This window comes from Octopus sinensis, linkage group LG25 (genome assembly GCF_006345805.1).
Source record: "Octopus sinensis linkage group LG25, ASM634580v1, whole genome shotgun sequence".
NCBI classification, from domain to species: domain Eukaryota; kingdom Metazoa; phylum Mollusca; class Cephalopoda; order Octopoda; family Octopodidae; genus Octopus; species Octopus sinensis.
The window spans coordinates 13,601,121-13,614,278 of record NC_043021.1 but is presented as its reverse complement, the minus strand read 5'-3'; the positions used below and the strand labels follow the sequence as shown (position 1 = coordinate 13,614,278).

At 34.8% G+C, this 13,158-nt stretch overlaps 1 protein-coding gene across 4 annotated transcripts; it reads left to right on the top strand.

Moving 5' to 3' along the window:
- Positions 1-1,492: 1,492 nt before the first annotated feature.
- Positions 1,493-12,346, top strand: LOC115224235 (GTP-binding nuclear protein Ran). Of its 4 annotated transcripts, none has more exons than XM_029795023.2 (7): positions 1,493-1,645; positions 7,180-7,225; positions 7,634-7,718; positions 8,117-8,242; positions 8,895-9,082; positions 11,031-11,201; positions 11,757-12,346. In XM_029795023.2, exons 2-7 carry the CDS (start codon positions 7,199-7,201, stop codon positions 11,799-11,801), a joined length of 642 nt encoding a protein of 213 aa, XP_029650883.1. In that variant the 5' UTR covers positions 1,493-1,645; positions 7,180-7,198; the 3' UTR covers positions 11,802-12,346. The 4 variants fall into 4 exon arrangements, with proteins under 4 accessions (XP_029650883.1, XP_036369269.1, XP_029650884.1 ...); XM_036513376.1 differs by lacking the exon at positions 1,493-1,645 and adding an exon at positions 5,091-5,113; XM_029795024.2 differs by lacking the exon at positions 1,493-1,645 and adding an exon at positions 6,275-6,420.
- Positions 12,347-13,158: the final 812 nt, after the last annotated feature.

Here is a 13,158-nt window from a genome sequence, read left to right as displayed (position 1 = left end):
ATTTCATCACCTGATATAATCTGTTGCAATTTCATTGTCTGATACAATCTGTCGCAATTTTATTGCCTGTTGCAATCTGTCACGATTTTGTCACCTGATGAAATTTGTCACAATTTCATCATCTGATACAATTCACCACAATTTTATGACATGATACAATGTGTCGCAATTTCATCACCTGATTCTACTTGTTCTACATGTACTGTCACCAGAAGATGGTCTTGAAACCATAGTGCAACCGATTCATTCCTTGGGCAATCTCCCATAAATGAATCTACACCAGTGACATCATTTCTTCCTCTTCTCTTATTTCCTTTAACAAGAAAATGAAATTGAAATTCTTGGAAACAAGAAATGGCTGACAATCATTGCTGTTGTCATCAAAGCCTTGTGAGTGGATTTGGTAGACAGAAACTGAAACCGTTTTGGAATAATCTAGTTATCTCCCACCCTTCACCACATAACAGGGTTTTGTTTCCTCCCAACCCTTTTTCTCTAAATAAAAGTATTCATTTACGTGCGCAAGGGAATCGGACAAGTTATTTTCCATAATTAAAAGAAAAGATATGATTTAGTAAGACGTCATTGAGTATTTACTAGGTCCAAGATTTAAAAAAATTATATTACAATCAGAGAAACAATATATTACTGGTAGTAAATTATTTGGCGATTTGGCAGAAGCGTTAGGCTACTGGACAAAATTCTTAGCGGCGTTTCTTCTGGTTTTTTAAAGTTCTGAGTTCAAATTCCGCCGAGGTCGATTTTGCCTTTCATCCTTTCAGAGCCGACAAAATAGGTACCAGTTAAACACTGGGTCGATATAATCGATTTCCCCCGTCCTACAAAATTTCAGGCCTTGTGCCTATAGTAGAAAGTATTATTATTATTATCGAAAACAGCAATATTTAATAAAGGCTAATGCGACCATGGCACAATTCGAACGTAGTAAAGTTGAGCTTAATTATAAAACATAGTAATTACACTTATTTTTTAAAATTGGATTTTGTATTAAATTTTTTTTTTCTTAAATATAAATTCCGTGTAGTAGTTGAAATTTTGTCTGGAAATTTAAGGGAGACGAAATGACAAATTATTGTGAACGGACATTGACCGGAGTTTCAATATAAGGAGAGTAATAATGTAAAATCACTTTTTAATAAAATCTCTTTGAGGCAATTATTTTTAGAAATATCTCTTTGGGTGATTATTTTTATTGCTATATTTGTGTTTATTCAATACTTTAAAAAAATATTTGATATGTAATATATACCCTTCGTGAATCTTCGTACACGTCCAGTAACCTCATCCGTGTAAAGTACATATAGTACTCAGAAATTTAAAAAATTATCTCCGTTAATATAAATATATATTTATCATACAATAAAAAAATATCTTGTTACTTTTATCCCTATTATTAATATAGTTGCAATAATAATAATAACAAAACTGAAATTATTTATATTTTCTTTGAAAGATCTATTTTAAATAATAATTCCCAGAGTTCTCCACGGCTTTTACGCGCGAAAACTATAAAAAAAAAGCTCTCTTTTGGACGCCATCATTACTAACGTTGGACATTTTCTATTTCTTATCGGTTTCAATCCGGTTTATTCTATTTAATTCTATTGTTAATAGCTAAAACCAGGTATTTAAACATTTTTTGTATATCAATATTCTTTATGTATTTTCTAGAAAATTTAAAAAATAGAATGTAGAGAACGATTACGTATATATCTCAATTGCTAATCGAATCGAACAAGCGCATTTTAACCGGTTTACAAAATGACTGGCGCTTCTTTCATCATCTAGAAACTACTTCTTTGATACTTGTAATATTACATTTCAGTATATACTTAAATATATATATATATATATATATTTAAAAAAAAATTATTCTACCTTTCTACAATGTGTATATATCTATAAAAGTAGAAAGTATGTATATATTATATACACACACATATACCACTATATACATACTTTGTGTGTGTGTATATAGCGGTGAGAAGTCGAAGATCGATTTGATTATGGGAAGTATGTTATATATTATATGAAACGTATAGTTTCTGGGTAAGAGGCGGGAGCGATCATTTTGTTAAACGGCATCTTGCACAATTAGCTCATTGTGTATATGTGGTTATATGTGTGTAAATATATATATATATATATATAGTGTATACGCACACCTGTTTGTGTATATGTGTAATAATTTTTGATTTGAAGACATTTTCTTTGCTTAACATTGATTCATTTGTAAATATTTAATGTTATAAATGCCGGTATTGAGTAAGTATATATATATATATATAATATGTGGTAATATGTAGCGCAATATTTTGTTGCCATAATCATTCTAGATATAATTTCTTGAAATTCTGGTGTAGAAAAAATTTTTCTCTCATAAAGTGTGTATGTGTGTGTGTATATATATATGATTATAGGCTGCATCACAGCAAGACACATTGATGAGGACAGCAATCTGATACTCCATCATTCGGCAAAAGTTAAATCACATGAGAATAGCCATTGGAAAAGCGGTGAAGATACTGGACTGGACGTGCTCCAGCATGACCGCAACCATGGTTCAAGCGTATAGAGTACACATACATTCATGTGTGTTTGCGCGCGCGAGGTGGGGGAACCATGGTTTTAAATTAATTTATCTGGTGTCAGTTTCCTTTTCTCTGTAAACGTTTCGGCATAACTACAGATTAGTACCCCTTCCATGACTTTTTATACCCCCCCCCTCTCAACCACTATTCATATTTTCGAATATTTTGCGGAAATATGTGTATGCATATATATGTACACCAATAATACCTCATGGTGTGTGTGTGTGTGTATATATGTGTAGTGAAAGACGGTAACATTTCCTGTTGTGTGTATTATATTTATATATATCTTGCCTCAAACCGGACATTTTCCCCTGCCAGTTGTATTAAAATCATTACTGATTATGAAATTTAATGAGGGACATGTACATCTCGGCGTTTAAAATTTCTCCATCCGCTGGTTATTTGAAAAAGATGTCGTTAGTCATAGCATCTTCATTTTCGAATTCACCATTTAATGTGTGCATACACACACACACACCGGGCTGTTCTTTATCAGATGATTGTGTGTAACGTGATATTTTTTTAGTTCTTTTTATAATTTATATGATAAAAAAAGGAGGGAAAAAGATAGCTGTATGTATTGGCAAAAAGGTTAATGATATTGAGACTTTATGAGAGAAACCCCCACCAAAAAAATTAACTGTTTGCGCCAAATATCAATTCTTTGGTGATGAATAGATAATGGTGATTTGGCGCAAAGGCAGTTCTCAGTGTTTCACACGGCAGTTTGAATTAGAACAAAAAGAAGAGAAAAAAACGGTGCAGTCATCACAGATGGTTTAAAAGAAAACGATCTAATTGATTCAGTATTGCCCGAAATAATGCCATTCACTTTTTCTTATTTTTAATTATAAGTATTTTAGAGAAAGCTAAATATATTTTCGCTTAAAAGTAATGAGAATACAAAGTTTAAATGGGTTTGAACCTTTATTACGTCTAATTTAGTTTTCACTCAGTCCAATAGAATGTATTGCAGTTTGGTTAATCTAGGGTTTTTTTTAGTCCCAATGTAATTATTAAAACCAGGCAATTTACGCCTGTTTAATTCCTTGGCAGTTCAACACGGTCGAGGTCTTAAACCAGTCCTCTGAGTGAATCGAATTCTTGGCCATTGATTCTTCAAACACTGATTATCCACCTGCAGTGTCTTATAAAGACTGATGTAATGTAAGATTTCGCTGCTATTTCTAGCAACTCGCGCGTGGCTTCTTCGAAATCGCTTTTATGTTGGTTGCGCAGCATGAGGTCCAAAATCTGATGTAATTCTTACCTATGAAAAGGGATGATGATGATGGAGGTGATGAGGATGTCTTCTACTCCCTCCAGATTTATGGTGGATGCAGCACAGTGGAATAATTCTGATGCAACCTGTTCCGCTTTTTGGCATTTGTCAGTTTAAAGTTATGGAACTGGAATAAAGCGGTTTGAGTGTGTTAAAGCGGGAATTAGAGAATGTCTGCCTGTGGCTGCTGGTTTCTTTGTTGTGAACCATATATATATATCTAAAATACATTATACCTACCTACCATAGACAGGACGTATTTTGGCATTCTGTCTATAGACTGCCCTTATCTGGTAGATTGGCTTAAAGCCGTTGCCCATTTTGAAAACCTTTGTTAGAATTATATATTAAATCTTGTAGCACGCAAGCAATACCTGTCTTGTTGGGTAATACAAATTGACAAATATCCAAGTATATTGTATGCTATTAAATATGTATTATGCACATATAGTAACACGTACGCGAACTTGCCAAGAAGCAAAAAACGAGGCGAGGAAAATGCTTTAAGGGTATCTCTCGGTGTATTTTTGCATGGTGTGGAAACCGGTTATTGTAATCATTGATGACCCCTATCAAAATTAGTGGGTTTCCAGTTATTTATTGACGTAATGTTAACCAGTTAGCGAAAACGCTTTGTGATTGTCTAAGAGCATTGTTGGCAACCTAGTTTAAAAGCCAGTTGGCTTGACGAAATCGATTTCATCAGGACTAAAGTAGCCTCAAGTGAGCTGCTGTAATGGTGATCCGAGACAAGGGAGGATAAGTAGTTTCTCGGAAACCCCCTCTATAATAACCTAGGAACAATAGAATTGTCCATAAATGCTCTACGCTATTTGATAAAACAGTGAGTCACAATTGGAACGCCTTTGCGGAGGGGGTCCTTCCTGTGATGTATGTATGATTTCAGTATTTGTTTAACCCCAGGTCAACCCTGGTCAGGCACGCTCCTGGACAGGCATTCCAGCTGTGAACATTGTTTGAGATTGATCTATTCTGATTTTTAACAATGCGACTGGAAGTGGAGATTTGGTTGCTATTTCCACTCGGTTGATGCTATCGCACAACTTCCTAAATTGGCTCACACGATTTTCTTTAAGCATCGAAAACGCACATGTGTCCTGACATTGTTGTTGATAGTGCTTCCGGTTAGATTGGTAGGCGAGTTGTATACAAGTATCCCCGCTCCATATATTGGTGGTGGTCTCTTTGTGAGCAGGTAACGTAAAGCGAATGTGCAACTTTAAACCTTCAAAATGATTTTAAAATTTTTTAATGTCCAGATTTATCTATTGATAGTGTGAATATTTTCCTGTTACCCTGTAGTTGAATGCTAATGTGATATTTAATGCAGTTTCGCACCTCTCCTTGAAAAATGCTTTTTTTTTTCTTGTTTTGAGAAAAAATTTCTCGGATTCCTACGTTGTAGATGTCAGAGATTAAGAATATGAAGAAAAAAAAAAAATTTCACCCCCATTAAAATTTTTGATTTTGTTTATTTTAAAGAGATCGTAGCGAATCGAAATTAAACAGGAAACATTAATATTTAATAATTGTTCTAAAGTTTAACAAGGGGCTCAAATTTACCCCTCATCCAATTTTAAATTTTGAACTTTTCCATCTATTTCTTTGTCTATTTATCCCTATCTGTTTGTTCATAAATTGGCAGTCCTGTAGAAGACGGTCTTACTGTTGTTTTAGCCCAAGGAAAAAACCTTCATATCTCTCTTTATACACACACACACATATCTATATGCTTAATGAATTTAGATTTGAAAACGTGGTTTCTTGCACATCAGGAATCTCCGTCATTTAAAACATAGAGGGGAAAAAATTTCGAAAAAGTTAAATAGGAAGAGGGAGTGGTGATTGGGGGTCATCTGGTTATTGTCTGCAAACACGAGGTCTTATGTGTGTGTGTGTGTGTGTGAGAGAGAGTATGGTGTCTGGTAACAGTAATGGAAAATCTTATACCACGTGGTGGAAGGTTTCGTTGATTCATTTAATATGTATTTATAAATTTCCTATAAGGATTGGCTTATTAAAAGAAAAAAAATGGACTTCCTTTTACTTTTCTTGACTAGCAATATTGGTCGTCGTTTTACACGCATTGTTGTTTTTATTGTGGGACTCGGTATTTTTTGTATTTTCTCCGTCTCAGCCGGTTACCGACATTTAATTACCTTTTGAGTCACATCTGTTTCTCTCTCTCTCTAGCTTTCCTATATTTTCCCTCCTTCGCTGTTCTCCCCTCTCTATATATCTCGTTCTTTTTCTTCCGTCTCCCTCTTACTATTCCTCCTTCGCTTCTCTCTTTGTTCCCGCGCTCTCTCTCCTCCTCACTTCCTTCCTCCCTCCCTTTCTCTCGCTATTTCTTTCTTTATGGTCGATCCAGTTTATACTAGTGTAAACCAGAACTGGCTGCCGCCGCCGCCGTTGCTTTTCCTTCTTCCTTTCCATAAACATTCATTTTATTCGTGGAACTCGTGTCTCTTTGGATTTCGAATCTTTTTAAAATCTCATCTTGTAAGATTGATGTCTTCATTTATTCAAACACTGGTTTAAAATACCCTTTGATTAACTGGCAATGGTTGCCTTCTCTCTATCCTCTGTCTCTTCTGGACACTCTTTTCTCTCATTGTTGCTTCTCTTTCTCGAAGCTTCTCACATTTCTCCGACCTTCCTTCACTAAAATCTATGGAGTTTCATAATGTGATGCTTTTTATTGTATGTATATATACGTAAATTTCAAAATAAGCAGTACCTTCCGTAAGGAGGAATTGAATTTGAAATGCTTTGTGGAATTCATAATTAACTTAATTTGAAACGTAATTAAGGGTGTTTGTTAATTGGGGTGGAGGTCAGAAAGTTGATCTGTTGCGTATTTCGAAAATAATGGGGAAAATGTGATGTGGTGGCTTGAATACATTTTGAGGGAAAATTGTTACAATTTCTGCTTCGAAACACTCGTCCTGTGAAAAATTCCATTAAATACTTTAAACTGCAAAATTCATTTTGCCCAAAGCATGGTGGGGGAGACACCGGTTTTTTTTCTCCTACAAAGTTATTATACGTGTTCGCCAGAAGTTTCGCGGTCGTTCCAACCTTGACCAGTCCATCTATCGCCGCTCCGAGTTGGTCATTTGGACACACAAAAAGTAGATAGCAGTTTTGCAAAATGATAATTACCTCCGGCTTGTATGGTACTTGTATACCCGAACATGTATGTAATAATAAATATTTGTAGATATGATTTATAAATGAAATTTTTCATTTCTTTTCCAGTCAAACGAAACAACCAACCATGTGTGACAAAATGCCAACATTTAAGGTGAGACCAACATTTATTTATATTTTATGCAGCCACTGTCTCTTGCCCTTCTTGTTTTGTAATGGGACTGTTCTGTCTTAGGTTAAACTGACATACTGTCAGTTTTGGTCATATTATATGTTGTTGGTACATAAACCTCTTCTATAAGGTTTGATGTAGTATTACAGATTAATATATTAGGTGATCCATTAATAAATTGTAGATTTTGTGTTTAATTGGATGTCGATAGCAGCGTCGGTCGGTTGATCTAATTGATTATAATAATGTTAATGTCTACAGTTTGGTGTATTTGTCTATTTTATGAAGAAAGACTAAAACTTCGTCCTTTTATCTCTTGAGTCGTGTTATACAGTATGTGTGTTCCCTCGGGTAGGTTTTACTAAATTCATCTATTCCATTCTGTTTCAGCTGGTGTTAGTGGGTGATGGCGGCGTGGGTAAAACCACTTTTGTCAAACGTCATTTAACTGGCGAATTTGAGAAAAAATATGTTGGTAAGTAACAAGTCTTTATGTTCCTTTGTTAGATATGAGAGCAGCTAGCTTGCAATGTTTTCACTATTTTACATATTTGTGTATTTTATACTACTATAAAATTAAATTGAAAACTATCAACATTTTGCTAGAGTATTGGGATTGTAAATTAAGTTTTAATTTTAAATCATTAAGTTTGTATCATATAAAATCAAAAGTGGCCTTATGTGGGTTGGTATCAAGAGGGTTAAGGATTCCTTTCCTTTGCTTTGAAATAAAATTGTGTGATTAGAGAAAAATCATTCTTTAGATGTTAGAGGAAGGTTTAATTGTGTGAGCATTTTGGATTGTCAAATACTTATGTAATTTTTGCTTTGCCACAACTAATAACTGTCTTTTATTTTGTTGTAACCTTTTAGCAACATTGGGTGTAGAGGTGCATCCACTTGTGTTTTACACAGCCAGAGGACCCATCAGGTTCAACGTTTGGGATACGGCAGGACAAGAAAAATTTGGTGGGCTCAGAGATGGTTATTATATTCAAGGTAAGTTGTGATTCATATGGTTTATAGTTAACGCTTTCGATTCTTCTAAATAAAACAATTAAGCTTGCATTCTATTTGAAAGCATTCATCCTACACCACTGTCTACTGTATTTGTTAATAGGTCCAATGTCTTCTAGGTAGTGTACCTAAATTTTAATTCCTTTTATGTAATATTTTAAATGAAGTGTTAACAAATGTGACTGACACAGATGAAGTGGTGTAGGTTTTAATATGCAGAGACTAATCAATTTAGCAGCACTGAGACTAAAGCCCAAACATTAAAGCTCCAAGGGTGACGTTCTGTATGCAAATGGTTACACATACACACACACACTGAATGTACACTGCTTCTTTACCTACAGTAGGATTGATAGAGGAGTGTTAAGAAATGTGAGAATCTTATCTTGCTTGGCTGGTGACATGCACAACAGTGGAATGTCAACACTTGTACACATGACAAAGCTAATTTCTCTTTCTATATACCAATCTCAACACAAACTTCCTGAATGTTCTTGTTCAATGGTTTTTGAGTTTGAAGTTGCATGGATTTAAAGCAAACTTTTTTACAAAATGTATAAAAATGATTGGAATTTTAAAGAAAGGCTTTCACTTACTAATTGTATATTTTTATTTATTTATTCACTCGTTTCAGGACAGTGTGCTATCATCATGTTTGATGTTACATCAAGAGTTACATACAAAAATGTTCCCAACTGGCATCGAGATTTAGTGAGAGTATGCGAAAATACACCAATTGTGCTGTGTGGAAATAAGGTTGATGTAAAAGACCGAAAGGTAAAAGCCAAAGCAATCACCTTCCACAGAAAAAAGAATTTACAGGTAATTTTTTTTCTCTTTCAATATTGTCAGTGCTTTTTTTCTCTTTTGAAGCACTCCTTTGTAGGAAATGACTTGTTTCAAGCATTGATTTTCAAAAATATAATTGAGAGGGAGTTTCAAATAGAACCCCATATGTATAATCAGCATTTAATGTCATGGATTGGATTGTTTGAGCAGGGCTGGTCAGCTGAGGGGGCTACACCAGACCCTAGTCCGGTTTGGCTTTCTACAATAAGATGCTCTTCCTAATGCCAACCACTCCAAGAGTGTAATGGGTGCTGGTTACGTGACACTGGTATCTGCCATGACTAGATGGATCTTAAGCATGGCATAATGCCAAAGGCCTTGGTCATTTGTCATTGCCTCTGTGAAGCCTCATTCTCAAAAGGTGCTTTTTACATGCCACATTCTATCCATGAGGCTCAGTGCTTCAGAGGTGCGTTTTTGTGACACTAGCATACAATTTCACCTGACTTGACAAGTCTTATTGATTTATACGGTTATCTGTATCCTGGTAATTATTCACATTTTAAGATTTCAAGCCTATCTTTCTGTTAAACAATATTCAGGACTACATTGTTCTCTTTCAGTTGTCTGTTCTAAGGTTATTGTGTTGACTATTCCATTACCTTTTGATGTCGCTTACTTGAACCAGGTGACTGCCATGTGAACTTCCTGTACATATTGATATTTCAGTTATCTGTGAACAACCTGAAAGACCACAGGGTCGTCGGGCTTTGAAGTGATTTTTCCATTACCTGATTGTCTTATGGGATGGATAGCATTGTTATGAGGTGTAGTGTGGTTGGTTGACATGAGTTTAATCCTTAGATTAGTCAAGCAATAGATGTTTATCAATCTTGAAAGTTGGTTCAGGTGGAGTTTGAACACTGATCATTGAAGGTGTACCAGTGTTTTCCTGCCATTTGCCAAAATATATTTACGTCAAGGGCTGTGAAATTAGTGCACAAGATCTGAAGATCTACTCCTACCCTTTATTGAAAGCACACATACATGGATAATATAGAATCGAGGCTAACTTTTAAGTTTGCACTTAAAGGCTGTTAAGTGTTCAGTTGTGGATTATGTGGGAAGATGCTGTTTTATTCAGGGGTTTCAATAAAAGAAAATAGGAAACTAATTCCGAAATCAGAAGTACATGAAAATTAACTACCAGAGATAACTTGTAACACTTCATATAACCTTTTCATTACCAACCTGGCTGAAGCTGGCTAAGTAAACCCATTGATATTTCAATGTGAATCACAGTACAAATCTCAGTTGTACATTCGAAAAAACATGTGATTTCACTTTGTAAATAGTCGCGTTTCAGTATTTGACATTGTTTGATGTGGTATGAGCTGTGTGAATTTTGGGAGATTATTTTTTCTGGGGGTTTTTTCTTTCTTTTTTCATGGATGTTACATACTATTAAGCAGAGATTCTGAATTTGAGTACTTTTCGATGGAAGATATGGAGAAATCAAGCAAATGTAAGCTTGTCTGGAGTGATCACTACATAAACAAATCATTGAGCAGAGTGTGAACGAACAGACAAAAAAAAGCTTGTGGTTTACATATATTTACCTGTAATTAAGGTTGCTTTGAGACAAAAAGTTATGCAATTTACTAGAATCCTTTAGAATTAGAATTCATAGACAGTGTTTACTCTGAATTCTTAGAGATATGATATTGGAAATATTAATGCATCAATTGTATGATTTAAATTTTAAGTTGGTTGATTATTTCTGACTTCCACAGCCCTACACATCCAAAAGGCTTCCACAGCTTCCATCTAATAAATTTCACTCTTAGACTTCACTTGGCTGTTAAGGGGTAGGATTAAACCCTGGGACTTCATGGTTGTGGAGGGACCTTGTGAACCACATGCAGCCATATAAACTGTTTTCATAATAACTTACGTTTTTTTTCTCTTTTTTTACATCCAGTACTATGATATCAGTGCAAAGAGTAATTATAATTTTGAGAAACCATTCCTTTGGTTGGCAAGGAAGTTAATTGGAGATGCTAACCTTGAATTTGTTGAAATGCCTGCTCTTCAACCACCAGAGGTAGAAATGAGTCAATCACTTGCACAACAATATGAGAAGGAACTTGAGGTAATTACGACTTTATTTTATCTTGTCTCGGTGGGGTGGGGTGGTTCGTTTGTTGGTTGCACTTCCTACTTTACAAGTTGGGAGTGGTGCCATTTCAAAGTAATCTTGAAAACCTTCCTAACACTGGGTTATTGTACTAAATATTTTCAAAAATTGGAACTACTTGTAGGAGTTATGTCCCCTTCTCACATTATTTTCTAAACTACAAAATTTAACTTATAAAACATTTCTGTTGACATTCAGTGATTTTGCTTCAATAAATTTTGAAAGTGAGTTCAATAGAATAGCCATACTTATTTATTTCTATCACCTTAAAACAGGGAGATGGCAATTCTATCATAGAGAAAACATGGTATTTGATGCCTTGATATGAGAAAGCTTAGACTCCTTTCCCAATAATCCCCTTCGTGTGGCTTCTCTATCAGTGAAGTGTGGGGTGAGATCTGCTTCAGTGATTTTGTCTTAATGAGTGAGGGTCACAAATTTATTTTAATTTTTTTTTTTTGTAAATGGTGTTTGGAATTATATTTTTATTTTGTTTTTCTTCAATTGCAGGTGGCTCAAGAAATTGCTCTTCCTGATGAGGATGAAGATCTTTGAAGATAATCTGATCCTGCTAATCACTTAACAATTAACTAATTATCACAGTGCATTGTTAACCTTCTAAAAGATGGGAAAGTCTGTTTAAATGCAGTGATGTCCTCTTTCTACTATCTGTTATGGCCTGCAGAGCTGCGCTCCCCTTTCTTTTAAGCTGAGAAGATGGTTTAGGCCTGTTTGCTTCACTAGAAAACCACACAAAAAATGGACTTCTTTCAAATTTTTTTTTTTTTTATTTTAATGGGAGGGGCTGGAGAAAAGAGGTGGGGTATTGCAGACACCAAGTGGTAAAAATAAAAATAACAAAAAAAACCCTTTAATATAAAAAGACAATTTCACACCATCAAATCATTACATTCGAATGCTGAGTTCATGTTAATTACAGTAGGTGGTTTTTTTTTTTATGTATTCTCTGATTAGTTATGGGCCGAAATATTGTCTCTTGCGATTTGTTACTGTATGCAAGTGTGAATGCGGGCATTGTAATGTATTTCCTCCCCTTTTGTACAAAGGTCTTCAATAAAATTTTGCATTTTACTCTTCAATTTTACCTTTTTTTCTTTTCTGTTAATTACTATGTACAGTTCCCCCTATACCCCAACTGATTTGATTTAAGGTCATGTGAAGATACACATGTTATTTCATCATAGTATTATTTTTAGCATTCATTCTTCCATTTTACCGGAGTCAGAATTCATTGAGGCAAACCTGTTTTCTAATCCAGACAGGTTTTCATGGCATGTGGCAAACTATAGACATGCTTGATGTTTTACAATTGGTACAGTGTTGACTCGACCACGCTATTCTGAGGGTTTTGGTTGGCTGTCCTTGTGCAATTCTGTGAGAGTTCCCTAAGCAATACGGTTGCACAACTATGTACTTTTATAGTGTTACATATCCCTCATAAGAGCCTTGTTTTAATCTATGTGGGAGCAGATCTTTCACAGCTAGAAATGGCCAAAAAATGTGTATACAAGGTTTTCAAGATGAAATTTATTTTTTCAAAGAAACTTGAAACCTGAGCAGTTGCATACATGTGCAAGGCACAATTTCCATATAATGCTAAGGAAAGAATTTATCTATGTTGAAATGTGTAATTTGTTCTGAAACTATTCTTGGGGTGGTGTAAAGTCCACATAATACAGGGCTTGGCAGAGACTCTTTGAAAATTAAACCCTTTGTTATACACAATTTTCGATACATTTGTCATAGTGATTCTGCTCTTAGAAAGATGGTCACTAATTAAAAAATTTTTTTTTTTTTTGAATGGCAATTTATTTGAGGATTTAATTGGTGAGTTTATGGCAGATAATGGTTTTGAAGGTGATTGAAAAGTAACTGACTACAATCAGCCCTC